Below are 19,335 nucleotides of genomic sequence, written 5' to 3'. Positions count from 1 at the left end.
AACCAAAATATGTAAACCTCCGAGATATTGAATCGGGTTTATGTCTTGCGTAGTAAAAAAAAGAATTAATAAAAAAATAAAAAAAAACAAATTAAAAATATCATAAAAAAATACAAAAAAATAAATATTTACAAAAAACTATTTACAAAACCAAAAGAGTGTATTATTTAGATAATAATTGTAATATGTTAGTTTGTTATGTATTTAGAGTTAGAAATACAGAAATAATTCCTCTGATTGAAAAAAAAATTGTTTGTTTTTAAAATAACAAAATATCTGGCTAATTGGCTCGGACAAGGCCATCAAATTCACACAAAAGAAAATGACTAAATTTATATTAATGCCATAGAAACAAAATACATGGAATGCACAGAGCAAGAATATGTAACGATCAGTGGGAAGACCACGAAAATGATGGAATGACAATTTACGGGAGGAGGTCCGTAAAGTTGGCTTGTCCACTTTTATATAACAATAAAATTTTCATGCCATAATTTAGTGCTCATTTAGTGCTAATTTTGTACCGCAGTCCCGAATTTTGTGCTCTTTATTTATTTAAAAAAGCAGGTGGACAAGCCAGCTTAACGTTAAGCTGGCTTGTCCACTCTTAGTACACAATGAAAAAATAAAATTATTCAGATTCTAAATAGGCTGTAATTTAGTGCTCATTTAGTGCTAATTTTGTACCATAAACATTATAATGAAAAGTTTGTTTAAACAATTTGTTATAAACAAAATTTTAAAAAATTAAAAAATCGAAAAATTTTTTATGCTAGAATTTAGTGCTCATTTAGTGCTAACAAAATATCCATATCCTGAATTTTGTGCTCTTTATTTATTTAAAAAATCAGGTGGGCAAGCTAGCTTTACGTTCAGTTGGCTTGTCCAGTCTTAGTACAGTTGTGCACAACAAAAAAAAGGGAGTAGTGAAATGTTGTGCAACAACTGCAATGCTGTAAACAACGTACAACAAATAATCGACTTAGGAAAAGAAGAAAATTGGCGTGGTCAAGTCACTAAGGCATCAAAAAATACAACTAAAAAATCGAGAACAAAATCTGCAAAGTTATCAAAATACTTGGATCAAAACCAAACTACTTTTGATTCACTGTTTCAAGATAATTTGCAGAAAGTGCCTATTCTGAAGAATGGAAATGCTTTAAATTTAAAGGTAAAATTAATCAGTTTATATTAAATATTACTTTGTGTTGCAAAATAGTTAATAGTGAATAATTACTTAATTTAAATGAACTCAGTTTAATCAAATTATGAATTTATTACGATAAACAAAATAATTAAAATATTTAAAATTTTATTCCGGTTTCTTTTATTCTAGGGTGTGAAAATTAAAAAACAATTGTATTCATTTTATAACACGTGTGCAATAGATTCAATTGTACAATCGTTTATTGTTGGAGCAATAGACCATTCTGAAGTCGAAAATGCATTAAAAACATTACAAAAGGATTGTCCATTTATTGCACTTGCACTATATATAAAAAAGATGGGAGTTGCACAATCTTATGTAAAACGAGGCAGAATTTTACTGGAGTTTCATGAAAGTGCTATACAGAAGACACTAAACAAAACAAATAATGAACTTCAAAAAGTAATACACGTAGACTGCAACACAAATGCTTTTGACATGATGTTAAAATTAATTGAAAAATTACCAATTAACAGAATAGTCATAAACTGTAATAATGGTTGCCCTCAAAGAACCCGAGAAACGAATTATTATTTTTTGGATAACTTACTCTTTAAGAAAGCTTTAAGCGAAGTGGAAATGCAAGAAGCATTAACAGCTGACAGAGGTTGTAGCAGAAGAGGATGCTTAGGACAATCAGAAGTGCAATATGATTCAAGTGGTACGTTTTAAATGATTAAAATCAACAAAACTATTTTATTTTTCACGTGTACACATAAATTAAAGAAAATCCATATACTTAAAATAATTTCTTTACAGGTCCAATTATCTTAATTCAATTAACGGACATCAGGACATTCACTCATCCGGATAACATCCCGATAAAATTTCCCGATGTACTTTGGACCTCTGATTATTATTTACTGGTAGGAGTAATCCGTTACATTAACAATGACCTTACGTCGACTAATGGATTAGGAAAACTGTCAATGGGACACTACACAACAATCTGTCGCAGAAATAATCTGTGGACCGAGTTTAATGATCTCAATGCAGGAACACAAAGAACTCTAACCAAAGATGTGGACAAAAAAGTCAACATAGAATTTCTAATATACATTAAAGTTGAAAAAACGTATAAATAAAATCAATTAAAACTGTATCACCATGCCTTTATATTTAGACTGTAATTCTTTTCTACATTAATAAAGAGCACCAAATTTGATCTCACGATGTCTTATTTAGTTATTTGCACACAATTTGCGCTAAATTGGATCACTAAAAATTTTCGTTTTTATTACTGTTTAAAATTTTAATGTTTTATAATAATCTTTATGGTACAAAATTAGCACCAAATGAGCACTAAATTATTGCATAAAAAATTTTCGATATTTTAATTTTTAAAAGTTTTGTTTATAACAAATTGTTTAAACAAATATTTTATTATAATATTTATGGTACAAAATTAGCACTAAATGAGCACTAAATTATAGCCTATTTAGAATCTGAATAATTTTATTTTTTCATTGTGTACTAAGAGTGGACAAGCCAGCTTAACGTTAAGCTGGCTTGTCCACCTGCTTTTTTAAATAAATAAAGAGCACAAAATTCAGGATATGGATATTTTGTTAGCACTAAATGAGCACTAAATTCTAGCATAAAAAAATTTTCTATTTTTTAATTTTTTAAAATTTTGTTTATAACAAATTGTTTAAACAAATATTTCATTATAATGTTTATGGTACAAAATTAGCACTAAATGAGCACTAAATTATAGCCTATTTAGAATCTGAATAATTTTATATTTTCATTGTGTACTAAGAGTGGACAAGCCAGCTTAACGTTAAGCTGGCTTGTCCACCTGCTTTTTTAAATAAATAAAGAGCACAAAATTCGGGACTGCGGTACAAAATTAGCACTAAATGAGCACTAAATTATGGCATGAAAATTTTATTGTTATATAAAAGTGGACAAGCCAACTTTACGGACCTTACGGGAGGCCCATTTAAAAACAGAGTCATAGCTACACAAAAAGAAGAAGAAGAGAAGAATAAATAGGTTACAGTCCGATGTTATATCGGCTTCAGAGTACTTTTTTCGACTTTATAAAGTCTCTGATACAATTTCTTTTGAAATGCTGTTTTAAAATGATATATTTCTTGCTCCTCATTATAATCACTTCACCCGTGCATCCTCATACAATAGCAAAAACACAAACAACTACAACCTCTACAGTGACAACGTCGTGGATTAATTCATCCCTTCTTTTAATTGCTTTTTTAAAGATCTATGAAGCTTAAATATACCCGATGACAGAAAAGAATCTCCGTAGACAGCATGGTCCCGTTTTAAATATGTACTAGAAAATAACAAAATTGATCATCTATGTAGAAAATACTGTTATTATGATCAGCTTAGGGCGGTATCTCTTAGAGGTAGAGTTTACAATAACTACGAAGGTCGGCCTCTTCTTTGTCAATTCGGTAACGTTAGCTTCATCCACCGTACGTGATTTAGTGAAGGAAAAATATTCTAATGGTGAAGAGGTTTATAATTTTTTATACGAGGCTTGTTCAATTGAAACTCATCTTCGATCTAGCAAAAATTTTTTTGGTAAATATATCGACAGATAATTACCACCAAAAATTAATACACACATCCCTTTCTTTCGGGTATTTTTACGGCATTTACGTGTGAAAATCACAAGACAATAAATCGGGACTGTAGCGTGGATGCTCCAATATCCTCCATGTCTTTCGTTGTAGATTTTGTTTCACTACTTTGACAACATGAGGCTGACCATGGCCGTGTAGAAGAAAGACATCATGTGAGAGCTTATCTGGATACAGGCCCGGCCCCAGGGGTGGGCGAACTGGGCGGCTGCCCAGAGCGGCAAATTTAGGGGCGGCAAATATTAGAGGACAGCCAAATTTTGAAATTGAAGAAATAATAAATTATGTTTTTAATATTATAAAAAATAAATATTATGAACAAAACCGGCAAAAATGCAGCTGTAAAAACGAGAATTAAATTAGTGAAATAATAATACATCTCCGTCTACGTCTGATGCCGCCTCCTCTCAGTCCAACGACAGCCACCTAAGACAACCATCAGCATCTACGTCAGCTACTGATGACACTACTACTGTCACAGGTAACAACCTTATTATGGATTATGATCCAGCAAATTGGCCAAATAAAATTAATGGTTTTATTTGAACAACTTTGGTAAAAAGAGACCAAAATTATCCGTTGCAGAGGCTCAGTTGTACCCGAAAGATAATTCAGATCGTAGATTCACAACTAAATACTGCAGTTACAAAATGTGCAATGGTGAAACTGTTGAGAGAAAGTGGTTAATTTATTATAAGACAAACAATTCTATTTATGGTTTTTCCGTCCAATGTCAAAATTAAATTGGGTGTTAATGGATATAATACTTAATTGGAAACATACGATTGCAGCTTTTTCCAGTCACGCTAAGTATACCTACAGCTCATCTAGAGTCACAGCCACAGTGGGTAGAACTTGCGAAGACTGAAATCGGGCAAAACCATAGACGAAGAAACACAAAAAGTTCTAAATTCAGAAACTCGTCATTGGAAGAATGTAATAGAACGACTTTTATCAATAATACAGTTCTTAGCACAACAGTGTCTGGCTAATTGGCTCTGCCAAAGCCATTTTTCAAGAAAAAAAAAACAGTGTCTTTCATTGAGGGGCGATTCTGATAAGCTTTTTGATCACAACAATGGTAATATCTTAAAGCTTGTTGAGATCTTTGGAAAATTTGATTCTCTTTTACAAGAACACATTAGGAGAACAACGAATGGTAGTAACAAGCAGCATCACTACTTGGGAAAAAGTATTCAAAACGAAATAATTTAGCTCATCCATAATGAAATCAAAAATGAAATTTTAAATTTTTTGAAATCAGCAAAGTATTATAGCGTTATTTTAGATTGTACACCTGATATTTCTAAATGACTGTTGTTGTACGTTTTATTAATTTAGGTTTCGTTCACAAAGTTTTAAAAATGCAGAATATTTTCTTGGATTTGTGACTGTACTAAAAACCAGTGGCTTGGGACTTACAGAAGTTATTTTGCAAAAACGGAATGAACTGCAAATACCTTTGTAAAATATGAGAGGGTACGATAATGGGATAAACATGTAAGAGAATAACTTGGAAGTTCAACACAGAATTTTGAAAATGAATCCTAGAGCATTTTTTTGTCCGCTGTTCTAGCCATTCACTCAACTTAGTCGTAAACAATGCTGCTAAAGCCTCACAGATTGCTGTTTCTCTTCCATAATAACAAAATTACAACTTTTTCTCAGCATCTACTCATCTTTGGGCTATATTGAAAAATCATATTGCTAGCCTAACATTGAAACCTTTGTCCGAAACTACCTTTGTGGATTGGAAAGTAGAATTGATGTAATTACTCATCAGACACCAAATTGAAGAAATCTATGATGCTCATATAGAAATCAGAGAAACACAATATGTGTTTTTAAGCGTAAATCTTTCAAATAAAGTGGAAAATGGTAATGGTATATTAAATAATTTTGCACAAAGCACACATCAATAAAAATACAATCATGATTTAAGTTGACCATCGCTGAAGGAAGGTGGTGAGTCATGGGTCTACCAATGGCGAGGCGGCGGCCGCCGGTCTTGCCCAGGGCGTCAAAATCCCTAGGGCCGGGCCTAAGATAATATAAGATAATAATGACACTTAGATTCGTTGCCAGTAATTTAATACAGTGTTGCCTTTATTCCGTGCGATGTTGCAAAGATAAACCGATACGCAAGCTTTTTTGGTCCTCTGATTGTCCTCAATATTGTCTGAAATTATGCCCTAAAACTTTAAAATCAATGTTTTAAACATTATTTTTGGCATTAAAAATTGGATATTTTTTGTAGAATTCGACATATAATTGAAGAATCTTCCACAATTTTTATTGAAAATAAGTCGTTTTTGACGTTCCGATTTCTCCCAAAAAAATGCATGATAAAAAATGTTTTTTTCTAAATTGTTATATTATAATATATTATAAGTAGCATTACGTTACACCTTCTAACGTCATTTTTAATCCCTTCTTGTTCCCTGCAGTCAGGAATTCCCATCCCCAAAAACAATAAACACAGAGACACAATGTTCTACTAATAGAGTTGTCTAGTATCTTAGTCTGATTGAAGAGAGGATAGTGGCCCTTCGGCCCTGATAGAGCCCTATCAGTGTTTGCATTCCACATGAAATAGTCTAAAGGATTCATGTCTGGTGATCGCGAGGGCCATTCGATCAAACAACGCCTTTCAATCCATTTTCTGGGAAACATATTATTTAGGTATTTCCTCATCACACGTGCTTAGTGAGTTGGAGCACCATCTTGTAGTCAAATATTGTCGTTTGGGATGTTGTTATTGTCAGAATTTCGAATAATAAAATTTCTACATGTTTCCATGTTAAAACCAAGCCAACTCTGGTAAAATACTGTTTTCTAATAAATCTAAATTCGTCGGACCATTTAATGTTTTTTTTTCAGTTGATCCGGACTACAAGGTTAATTGATATATCTGCTTTTGAACAGATTCTATAGTAATTTTAAGTCGCGACAATTTTTTAAAATTCGCAAAAAATACATGATTACCCTCGTTCTGAATGACGGCACTATTTTTTCCTTATGATTTAAGTACTACAAATCAAAGAAATTGGCCCAAAGAGTGTGCCCTCAAATTTCAAAATCAATGTTTTTAAGATCAAAAATGACTTCAAAATTGCTTCCTTAATTGCTGAAGAGAAAATAAATAGGTCGCATTCATCTAAACATAAAAAAAACATTACGTCACACCTCTTAACAGTCCTAACGTCTTTTTTAATCCCTTCTCGTTCCCTGCAGTCAGGAATTCCCATCCCCAAAAACAATAAACACAGAGACACAATGTTCTACTAATAGAGTTGTCTAGTATCTTGGTCTGATTGAAGGGAGGGTAGTGGCACTTCGGCCCTTATAGAGCCCTTATCACTGTTTGCACTCAAGTCCCTCGATGGCCATCACGGTTATTTTGCCTTTGCCGCTGTAGTCTTGAGATAACAACAAATGACTGCACACCCTTATCGGCGAGTCCGCCCTTCTGTTACGGGTTTCTTAAAGGACACATTGAGAACACTAACACGCTTTTTTTAGCGCAAAAATATTACACGTATGTGCGGGGTGGAGAAGATATACAATCTTAACAAGATTTTTAATGTTTTTATACAGAAAAAATAGTGGTTGGTTAAAATAAAAAAGAAATATCTCACAAGATTAAGAACGACTTAAAAAATATTCAAAAAAGTAACAAGAATACGAATAACGCAACCAATGGGACCAAAATCCTTTATAGGTTTAGTAGGCGGTACTGTATACAGGGTGTATCATTAAAAATGTCCATTCTTTGAGTTGTAGACTCTATACCTCAAAATATTAAGATTTAACTCGAATCAGCTAAATAAAATGTGGTTCCTTTCTGAGTTACTGAGTTATTTAAAAATTTAAAAACTATTTTAACCAGTACTTTAAAACTATTTGACGTATCCTTATAATACTTGGCAGAAAGTGTAGGTACTATACACCCTACTAAATTATGTTCAATAATCGTTTCTGGCTACTACCAGAGGCGTACGATAGGGGAAAGTGACTGGTCGGCCCTTCCCAAATTCTACGCCACTGATGGAATTGCTATTTTAGTGTAATTTTTAAATTTTCCAGTACTTTTTATGCAAATAATATACTCTTCATTCGTAACGATAAAATAATTAGTTTTCGAGATATTTGAAGTTAAATGAAGCGACACAATACATTAATTTTAACTATTTATAATGGGAAATAAGGCACAATATTATTAAAAAATGATTTTTATTAACGTTTCGACGCCCAAATCGGGTGCCGTTGTCAAAATACAAAATACTATTACCATAAACAAAAATGTTGTTGCTTAGTAAAAAAATTCTTCTAATAATTTATTTAATTTGACTCATTTATATCGGCAATTCAGATACATATGATACATTTTAAAGTAGAAGACTTTAAAATGATATTGCCAATATTTATGAGTTGCGTTCCTGGGACGACTTTACTGAAAGATAGACATGCAACGGTGACATTAAAATTCTCGCATTAGAGATCTCATAGTAAATCACGAGGGAAAACCAGGAAAAACCTCGCGATACTATCCCGACATCGTAAGTATTTGGTCTTACATTAAATTTACTCTCAAAATTAATACCAGATTCTGACTTTACTATAATTTTGTTTAAATTATAAATAATATCAATAATACATGGATATATTTAAGTAATACTAAAATATAAAATATGTACTAACTCGACTATGGACTTACTAATTGTGGTATTTTCTTTCTATTGACTTCCTCTTTCAGTATGGGTATCCACATCCTACTGCATTCCACCGAGGAATTTGCGACACAATTGGTTTCGTTTAGCATAATTAGAGCCGCTTCTTTGATTTTTCTCTTTTTACTATCTGTTTCTTTCAGGACTATACTTCAATCTCTCCACTGAACTCTATGTTCATTATCCCATGCGTGTTGACATATTTGAGATCTATCAAATTCTCTATTTTTAATATAAGATTGATGTTCACTTATTCTAACGTTTAATGGCCTTGATGTTTCACCTATATAAAACTGTTCGCATTCACAAGGTATTTTATAAATACAATTCTTTGTCCTTTCTTGTTCATTGTTAGGTTTAGTTTTAGATAGAATAGATCTCAATGTGTTGGTTGTTTTGAATGTTGTTGAAATGTTGAATTTATTTCCTATTGTTTTAAGTTTCTCGGATAGTCCTTTTATGTATGGTATTGATATTTTCCTCGTATTATTTCTTGTGAATGTTTATAAATAAGGAATTGTCAAGAATGGATCGAATAGAACAGAACAACATAGAACGGGATCCTACAACATTCACAAGAAATAATACGAGGAAAATATCAATACCATACATAAAAGGACTATCCGAGAAACTTAAAACAATAGGAAATAAATTCAACATTTCAACAACATTCAAAACAACCAACACATTGAGATCTATTCTATCTAAAACTAAACCTAACAATGAACAAGAAAGGACAAAGAATTGTATTTATAAAATACCTTGTGAATGCGAACAGTTTTATATAGGTGAAACATCAAGACCATTAAACGTTAGAATAAGTGAACATCAATCTTATATTAAAAATAGAGAATTTGATAGATCTCAAATATGTCAACACGCATGGGATAATGAACATAGAGTTCAGTGGAGAGATTGAAGTATAGTCCTGAAAGAAACAGATAGTAAAAAGAGAAAAATCAAAGAAGCGACTCTAATTATGCTAAACGAAACCAATTGTGTCGCAAATTCCTCGGTGGAATGCAGTAGGATGTGGATACCCATACTGAAAGAGGAAGTCAATAGAAAGAAAATACCACAATTAGTATGTCAATAGTCGAGTTAGTACATATTTTATATTTTAGTATTACTTAAATATATCCATGTATTATTGATATTATTTATAATTTAAACAAAATTATAGTAAAGTCAGAATTTGGTATTAATTTTGAGAGTAAACTAATGTAAGACCAAATACTTACGATGTCGGGATAGTATCGCGAGGTTTTTCCTGGTTTTCCCTCGTGATTTACTATGAGATCTCTAACGCGAGAATTTTAATGTCACCGTTGCATGTGGTTGTCTTTTTAAAGACAGATCACATGCTATGATTTTTTTGTGACGGATATTCTTGAGTTGGGGTTGATTTCATGTAATCGAATGAACTATCTTTCAGTAAAGTCGTCCCAGGAACGCAACGCATAAATATTGGCAATATCATTTTAAAGTCTTCTACTTTAAAATGTATCATATGTATCTGAATTGCCGATATAAATGAGTCAAATTAAATAGATTATTAGAAGAATTTTTTTACTAAGCAACAACATTTTTGTTTATGTTAATAGTATTTTGTATTTTGACAACGGCACCCGATTTGGGCGTCGAAACGTTAATAAAAATCATTTTTTAATAATATTGTGGCTTATTTCCCATTATAAATAGTTAAAATTGTAAAAATGCCACAAGAAAATAGCTTCGGAAATACATTAATCAAAATAACTATGCCGTTTCATTTTTAACTTCAAATACCTCGAAAACTAATGGCTTTATCGTTAACAATTAAGAGTATATTATTTACATAGAAAGTATTGGAGAATCGAAAAAATGGGCTAAAATAATAATTCCCCCAGTGGCGTAGAATTCAGGAAGGGTCAACCATTCACTATCCCCTGTCGTACGTCTTTGGTTGTAGCTAGAAACGTTTATTTATAATAATTTAGTAGGGTGTATAGTAGCCACACTTTCTGACAAGTATGATAAGGATGAGTCAAATAGTTTTAAAGTGATGGGTAAAAATAGTTTTTAAATTTTTAGATAAAACACATGGACACAAATTCAATGGACACAGGTTGGTCTGTGTCCATTGAACTGGCAAGAACCACAAGTTCTTACCGAGCAGGGAACCATTTGCCCTTTGAGCACTCCTAACACATTCAATCTTTTAATATCGACTTGGAGTCGCTATAAATATCATATAAGTATCATGTAAACCATATTTCTTGATGTCACCAATTTCATAAGGTTGCTAGTTTCATGTACTAAGCATAACGCACTGAAGATGATCTGATCTAGATCGAAAACGTTTTGCGAATCCTTTTGGATGACTTTTAATTGTTTTTAATAAACTTTTTTATACCATTGTACAAACGAAGCTTTTACTTCTGTATGATTTAATAATAATAATATTTTTAATATTATTTTATGTGCTATTAGATTGATAACTTAGTCTTTTGCTAGCAGTTGCCGCTAGGGCTCCCCTGTCATTTCGTTCGTTGCAATCCGTAACTGCACGCCGGGGTTTGTCCTGGTTGGGTCAGAGAGAGCAGCATATGTGCCTCCTGATGAGAGACTAATAAGTTTCGAAACCGGTAGAGGTGCTTGCTGCACTCTCTGATTGAACTACAATATGATGCGGCTGTAGTTTTGTGTTGCAACGAAATTGAAAATGGTTATTCATTTTTTATGTACATGTTTACGCTTAGCAGATGGGAGGTGAATTATAAATTGTAAAATTCTCTTATCTTCGTTAGTCTCAGCATCCGTTATGGCTTGCAAATTTTAGAAGCCTCGGAGGTGTAACCAGAGAAGGTTCCCATTGTTTCAATCTGGTGGGATGTAGAGTAATATTTTTAATATAATTTCATGTGCTAGTAGATTGAAAACTTAGTTTTTTAATATTATATATTATGTATATCTGTGTATGTTTGTTCATTAAAATAAGATTTCGCAATATGCTCAATCATCGTGCATAACAAATAGCAGTATAGCGCTGAAAGCTGTTTGACATCGTACCCATCAGAGTACACACATCGCAGCATAGGCCTAATTGACAAGATAGCCTATCTCGCAATCAGACTAATGGGCCGTCATTAATATTATCAAGGCGATCATCTTTATTCGATTGCCACTGCCACCCCTCCCGTTGCTCGGCGCTTAACCCTAATAAGGCTTTGCCAGTGGCAGGGACCAACTGACATCAAAAACTCTCGAATTAAATCACATCAACACTAATTGGCATACGCGACGGGATCTCGGCCTCTTAACTTTTGACAAATTAAATAATAGAGAGACCTTGGGGCGACAAACAATGATCCTGTTTTTGATTTCGGGAGAAAAAAGTGGCTCGTGAAATCTTCCGATATTTACTCGATAAAAAGTGGTTTTACGTAAAAAATTCTGTAGCACTTGTGTTATCAATTGAAAAAAATGTATTAAGTAAGGCTAACAGCTTGTTTCGTTGTCAATAAACATTTGCTAAGTGGCTTAATTTACTTTTCGTTGTGTGGTAAATAAATGTGTTGGTGGTTGGGATCATGTGCCTTTTTGGTCCAAATTAATTAAAACTCTATTTCTTGTTCTAATACATTATATTTTCAATCCACACTATCGATGACTAAACAATAACAACTTGTTTACAATAATAATATCGCGACCTAGCATAACATCGTGTCGACATCGCCTTTACGTTAATACTTAGATACTAAGTATAACTCTATATCAGCAGGGTAATGTTTATATACACCTTTGAATAATAACAAGCATGATGCTAACACGCATTTCAATCTAACTCGAGGTTACTGAATTTAAGTTGATAATACTTTGACTTTGAGTAAGATTGATATTCTTTTTTATTCAAAATCGAATGTTCAACATATTTTATGTTCATTATATTAAAGGTGGTTAATACCCTACGATAGTTGTACGTTTACGTTCGTTGTCTGAGTTGTAGATCAGTTGCTTGAGAATTTTGCTCGGATAGCCGTTGTTCAAAAATATCATAATGATGCATCAATGGAAAAATAAAAACTGGAAACTGGATCAGAAGTAATGCATAAAAAGTAGAGTTATTTGCTACATGCTTGAAAATATAGTCAAACCAAACGCATAACAAGAGGATGAAGAAAGATGGGAGGAACTTGTTCAATTAGAAGAGGAAATTTCACTAACTACTTACACCAAAACAAGTGCTTGTAGAATTGTAGAAATAAAGGAAAACATTAACTCGAAGAAAGATCCGGGCTATGATTTAATTACGGGTAAGCTGCTGAAAAATCTTCCCAGAAGAGCTATCGTAAAACTAACAAACCTAATTAATGCTGCATTCAGATTAAAATATGTACCAATGATATGGAAAATGGTCGAAGTCATTATGACTTCTATAAACCAGGAAAACCAATACATGAAGTTTCGTCATACATACCGATATCTTTGTTCCCTGTGATATCGAAGCTCTTTGAGAAACTTTTCCTCAAGAGAACTAATAGACCAATTATTGAAGCAAAAAAACATCTTCTTTTTTGGTTGATCATATCGGCCCTCAAAGGTAATCCATAAATATTATATTATATTAATACGTCGCTAAAGAGTTTTAAAAACAATTGCTTTTTATATAAAAGCAGCCTATAAATTTAAAAATTAAAGGAATAACACAGAAAACACAAAAAATCATCGATATAACTTAATTAACCTATGAAATGCCAATTGTGTCAAAATTTGATAAATGTCATTAGTGTCAAAATTTAATAAAAGTGGAGTAAACTTGCCTGCGGTTGGACCAATTACAAACAAGCATTACAGCGTGGTAAATTTGAATCACTCCTCTTGGTTTAAAAACAAATTATAGAAGAAAAGAAAGTCTATGCAACTGTCTTCCTTGATGCTGCACAGGATTTCGATAAAGTCTGACACGAAGGTTTAATACATAAATAAAAAAAATGAATGTGTGTACTTTGTACGCAAGTAAGAAGTTATACTTCTATTTCTATTATATGATTTCAACGAAATCAATATACTTTAAACAGTTTCTCTACTACTTTCCAAAAATTTTTATTAAAACAATACCAAAAATTAAAAAAATAAAAGAATAAAACACACACAAACACATTGAAAAATGCCACAAATGATTTCTGAACAATAATTGTTGCTAAAAATTTTAATCAAATACGTATTTTCTGAAAAAAATTATATAATAATATACTTACAATCATAAAATTTATAAAAAAAATAAAAAAATAACAACTTGCTTGGGGCTTGAACCCACTTCACGTCTACCGCGCCGTACGAGAGTTGAAGCGATTTCCCACTACACCACATTCGCGTATACGTCATGTGGGAATATACACAACCTAAACGTTTACACCATAAACTTTTTGACATTTTGTTTATTTATATGAATCAAATTATTAGTTTGATTTTTGTCGAATTAAAATACAACAAAATATAGAGTAAGAAAACGATATATTCGATGAAGATTTGTAAAAAGTTTGTTCGTAATCAGATTATGTAAATTAAAGCATTGCCTACTAATAGGTAACTACATTATTTTTTTACATTTTCCAAATAGATAGGTATGAAGATAATTTTTTATTGGAATACAACTGAAACATTTAGAATTACGTACCTGCGGCTTTTCAAAACTATTTAAAAAGTCACTATAATTATAAATTTGATTTTATTTCTGTCCTCACATCAATAAAAACTAATATATACAATATTTTTGTTTACCGATAACTTCCATATTGAACAATTATTGACAGATCATTTCAACACCCAATCAGAGCCCGTATAACAACGACTAATACCATACTGTCGGTGTGCGCATGCGCGCAGATCAATAAAATTTCACCCTCAATGAAATCGCGCCTAAAGAAGTATAACTTCAAAAATGTTTTGACCAAACAGTATTCACAACTTTACAGTCGTACAAAAATGAACGGTATTTTAGAATTAAGAAGACTTACTTAATTTTAAACGGAAAACCTTTGAAACCCGATTGGTCTGGCAACGTCGCGTAACCAAAGTTTTCTACCGGTCCGATCTTGGCCGTTTCATATATTTCTATCGACCTGTACCGATCATTTAGGAAAAAAATCCAAAATGGGAATTTAATATTTCAAGCAAATTTATACACTTTTGCTCGAGTATCATATCGACGATTGCTTTAATCTGTAAGCTGATTATTATTCATCAACAATAAACGCTAAATAAGTATAATTCTTTCCGTAACAACAACGACAAAGGTAAACCTCCCCCTTCATAAGAATGGGGGAAAAGAAGGTAAGAAAATCGAATGATTTAGCCATCATTAAATCAAACAAATACTGCACACGTGCGCCAGTTTGATCTGGTACCAATCATCAATGGTCCATCAACGGGCTTTTATCGTCTGCCATTAACTAGACAACCCTCTTTCCACCAACCCTTATCTGGCAGATTTTGCATAATAGTCAGAAAAATATAAATCCGCTTAACGGCTTAACGGGATGGGGGAGCTATAGTTGTTTTAGATTTATTAATTGGTGAATAAATCAGAGTGTGGAGGCACAGAGAAAGAGATGAAGAGAGAGAGAGGGAGAGGATGTCATAAATAAATTAGTTGTTTGGCTGAAAATAGAATTTGTTTCCGTTACAATGATTTTTAATTACTGTGTTAATGTCGTATCGGTTTAGTTAGGGGATCAATAATTTCAATTTGGTTATATTTTGTATACAATAAATGATACGTTCATGTCAATATCATATTTCTGTAAATGAAATTACAGGAATTGAATATTTTAGTTGGGAATAAATCACAATTTTACTTTGAAATTAACTTTATTGTAAAATTATCGCGTATTTCCAATTAAAATAGTAAATTGCATTAAGATACCACAAGAAAATAACTTTAGAACAATATAAAAATACAGGATATTATTAAAAAAGTCGAGTTTTAGCTGCACAGGTTAGGCGTCGCTCGCGTTGTTGTATACAAACGATGTATCTCAGGTAGGTACCGTTATAAACACAGCTTTAACTTCGTTTCTATGTCGAATTTCCTAATAAAATTTTACGATAGAATTTCCATGATACCTACTAAGAAATTCTTTTACGTAAAAAAAAACTTTTTTTGTTAATTCAGAAAGTAACAATCTCCTTAACACGTATAAACAAGATCTGAGAAGATGGGGGAGCTATAGTTGTTTTAGAATTTTTAATTGGTGAATAAATCAGAGTGTGGAGGCACAGAGAAAGAGAGGAAGAGAGAGAGGGAGAGGGAAAGCATGTCATAAATAAAAAGTTTGGCTGAAAATAGAATTTGTTTTCGTTACAATAATTTTTAATTACTGTGTTAATGTCGTATCGGTTTATGGAATCAATAATTTCAATTTGCTTAAATTTTATACACAACAAATAATTGGTTAATGTCAATATCATATTTCTGTAAATTAAATTACAGGAATTTACTATTTAAGTCGGGAATAAGCCACAATTTTACTTTGAAATTAACTTAATTGTAAAATTATGGCGTATTTCCAACTAAAATAGTAAATTGCGTTAAGATACCACAAGAAAATAACTTCAGAACAATATAAAAGTCGAGTGCAGCTGTACAGGTCAGGCGCCGCGCGCGTTGTTGTATTCAAACGAGTTTTAGGTCAGGTAGGTACCGTTATAAATAAAACTATAACTTCGAGTCTATTTCGAATTTCTTAATACAGTTTTAGGGCGGTATTTCTATGATACTCAGGAATGTTGGAAATCTGGTAGCAAATAATTCTAAGACATGGTTCTTAACGATTAAGGTTATCTTATTATACCTCTTAAATATCGTTATTACCTTTATATAATAAAAAATTAAAAATTAATATCAAATATAAAATAAAATAAATCATAAATCAAAAAAGAATGTGTGTGTACTTTGTACGCACGTAAGAAGTTATACTTCTATTATATGATTTAAACGAAATTAATATACTTTTTATTTATATTTTGTTTAAATATTAAACTAATTTATACTTACTACTTCTCAAACATTTTTATTAGAACAGTGCCAAAAATTAAAATAATAAAAGAATAAAACACACACAAACACATTAAACAAGCCACAAATTATGTCTGAACATTAATTGTCGAAAATTTTTTTAACTAAATACGTATTTTCTGAAAATACAATTATATAATAAATATACTTACAATCATAAAATGTTGTTCTGAAGCTATTTCCTTGTGGCATTTTTATGATTAATTATTTATATGGGAAATAAGCCACAATTAAAATGAAAAAAATGAAAAAAATAATTTTATTAACGTTTCGACGCCCAAATCGGGTGCCGTTGTCAAAATACAAAATATTACTAAAATAAACTAAAGTGTTGTTGCTAAGCAAAAAAAATTCTTCTAATAATTTATTTAATTTCACTCATTTATATTGGCAATTCAGACATATATTATACATTTTAAAGTAGAAGACTTTAAAATGATATTGCCAATATTTATGAGTTGCGTTCCTGGGACGACTTACTGAAAGATAGTTCATTCGATTACATGAAATTAACCCCAACTCAAGAATATCCGTCATAAAAAATTATAGCATGTGATATGTCTTTAAAAAGACAACCAAATGCAACGACAGTAAAATTCTCGCGTTAGAGACTTCATAGTAAATCACAAGGGAAAACCAGGAAAAAACCCTGTGATACTATCCCGACATCGTAAGTATTTGGTCTTACATTAATTTACTCTCAAAAAATAATACCAAATTCTGACTTGTAACATGTTTAAATTATAAATATTATTAATAATACTAGATATATAAGTAATACTAAAATATAAAATATGTACTAGCTCGATATTATTGACTTACTAATCTTGGTATTTTCTTTCTATTGACTTCCTCTTTCAGTATGGGTAACCACATCCTACTGCATTCTACCGAGGAATTTGCGACACAATTGGTTTCATTTAGCATAATTAGAGCCGCTTCTTTGATTTTTCTCTTTTTACTATCTGATTCTTTCAGGACTATACTTGAATCTCTCCACTGAACTCTATGTTCATTATCCCATGCGTGTTGACATATTTGAGATCTCTCAAATTCTCTATTTTTAATATAAGATTGATGTTCACTTATTCTAAAGTCTAATGGTCTTGATGTCTCACCTAAATAAAATTGTTCGCATTCACAAGGTATTTTATAAATGCAATTTTTTGTTCTTTCTTGATCATTGTTAGGTTTAGTTTTAGATAGAATAGATCTCAATGTGTTTGTTGTTTTGAATGTTGTTGAAATGTTGAATTTATTTCCTATTGTTTTAAGTTTCTCGGATAGTCCTTTTATATATGGTATTGATATTTTCCTCGTATTATTTCTGGTGAATGTTGTAGGATCCCGTTCTAAGTTGTTCTGTTCCATTCGATCCAATCTTGATATATTATATATATTATTCATACCAATATAAATGAGTGAAATTAAATAAATTATTAGAAGAATTTTTTTTGCTTAGCAACAACACTTTAGTTTATTTTAGTAATATTTTGTATTTTGACAACGGCACCCGATTTGGGCGTCGAAACGTTAATAAAATTATTTTTTTCATTTTAATTGTGGCTTATTTCCCATATAAATAATTAATCATCATAAAATGTATTAAAAAAAAAACAAAAAAGAAAGTTTCTATTGGGACTCGAACCAGCGCTGATAAGAGCGGTTGGTATTGGAATTCATTCGCCTTCTCCGCTTAGCCACGGACACTATGTGTCATTATTTACGAAGATCGACTAACTAAACGGATTAAACTTGTGATATTTTGATATTTTGAAAATTGATCAAATTATTTTAATTTTGAATTGAAATGATTTAGAATTGAAAAAATACAACAAAACATAGAGTAAAAAAACAATATATTAGGTGAATATTGATAGAAATTTTGATGGTAATCAAATTATATAAATAAAAGTATTACATACTATGTATTTTGGCAGATCAAATAGGTAGGTTTATACCCATGATACATTAACAATTATTACGTACCTGTTGTTTTTAAAAACTATTTAAAAGTCACTACAATATTATAAACTTTTTTGTTTCTGTCCTCACAACAATAAAACTAATATATTATACATTTGTTTACCTTTACCTTTACCTCCAAACCACAGCTGCCATATCGGATAATTTTTGACATGTCATTTGAACATCCAATCAGAACAAAGTTATAATGCGCATGCGCCGGGCTGATAGGTTTTAACATATAAATAAATCACCCTCTATCGCCGGTAAAGAAGTATAACTTCAAAAATTAGGTATTAATCAAACAAAAAAATATATAACTAAAAAGTGAAATTTTAAAACTCAATGGATATTTTCGGCTAAGGGTCTGAGGCTCACCGAAATACCATTAGGAATATGGAATATTATACAAGTCGAATAGACCTGCACTTACAATTATTTCTAACTATTTATATTATAAATGCTGGCATTTCTCACCTGAGAATGAGAACTGGAAGCACTATAAAAATTATATTTTCACAAAAAATAAAATAAAATCCTAAATAAAAAAAAATAATAATTATATTTTGTTTATTAGAATTGTTTAGAATTTGTTCATTAGAATTATTTTAGTTCAGAGAAATAAGAAAAAAAATATCCGGTTGGTGACACAACCCCCTCCAGGCCTAAACCAATTTTTTTGAGTAATATGGACATCTATATTAGTAACCTATATATGTTTCCTGCAGCCGATTTTGATGATATACATAGTTATAAACAAAT

The 19,335-nt window shown here is 31.3% G+C and overlaps 2 protein-coding genes across 2 annotated transcripts in view; one reads left to right on the top strand and one right to left on the bottom strand.

The window, feature by feature from the left end:
• The window catches only part of LOC114327012 (homeobox protein OTX2-A-like), a 99,022-nt gene that overhangs the window by 38,493 nt on the left and 41,194 nt on the right, over positions 1–19,335 (bottom strand). The window lies entirely within an intron of this gene.
• On the top strand, positions 774–2,372 carry LOC126892939 (uncharacterized). Its single transcript, XM_050662880.1, has 2 exons — positions 774–1,171; positions 1,337–2,372. The coding sequence occupies exons 1-2, from the start codon at positions 932–934 to the stop codon at positions 1,877–1,879; spliced, it is 783 nt and encodes a 260-aa protein (XP_050518837.1). The 5' UTR covers positions 774–931; the 3' UTR covers positions 1,880–2,372.

This window comes from Diabrotica virgifera, chromosome 9, assembly GCF_917563875.1.
Source record: "Diabrotica virgifera virgifera chromosome 9, PGI_DIABVI_V3a".
Taxonomy (NCBI): Eukaryota; Metazoa; Arthropoda; class Insecta; order Coleoptera; family Chrysomelidae; genus Diabrotica; species Diabrotica virgifera.
This window is presented reverse-complemented; position numbering and strand designations above follow the sequence as displayed.

Excerpts from the sequence above, each read along its gene's own strand:
- LOC126892939 (XM_050662880.1), top strand. The coding sequence starts at position 932 with ATGTTGTGCAACAACTGCAATGCTGTAAACAACGTACAACAAATAATC. Across the intron at positions 1,172-1,336 it reads GAAATGCTTTAAATTTAAAG|GGTGTGAAAATTAAAAAACA; the intron begins GTAAAATTAATC and ends CTTTTATTCTAG.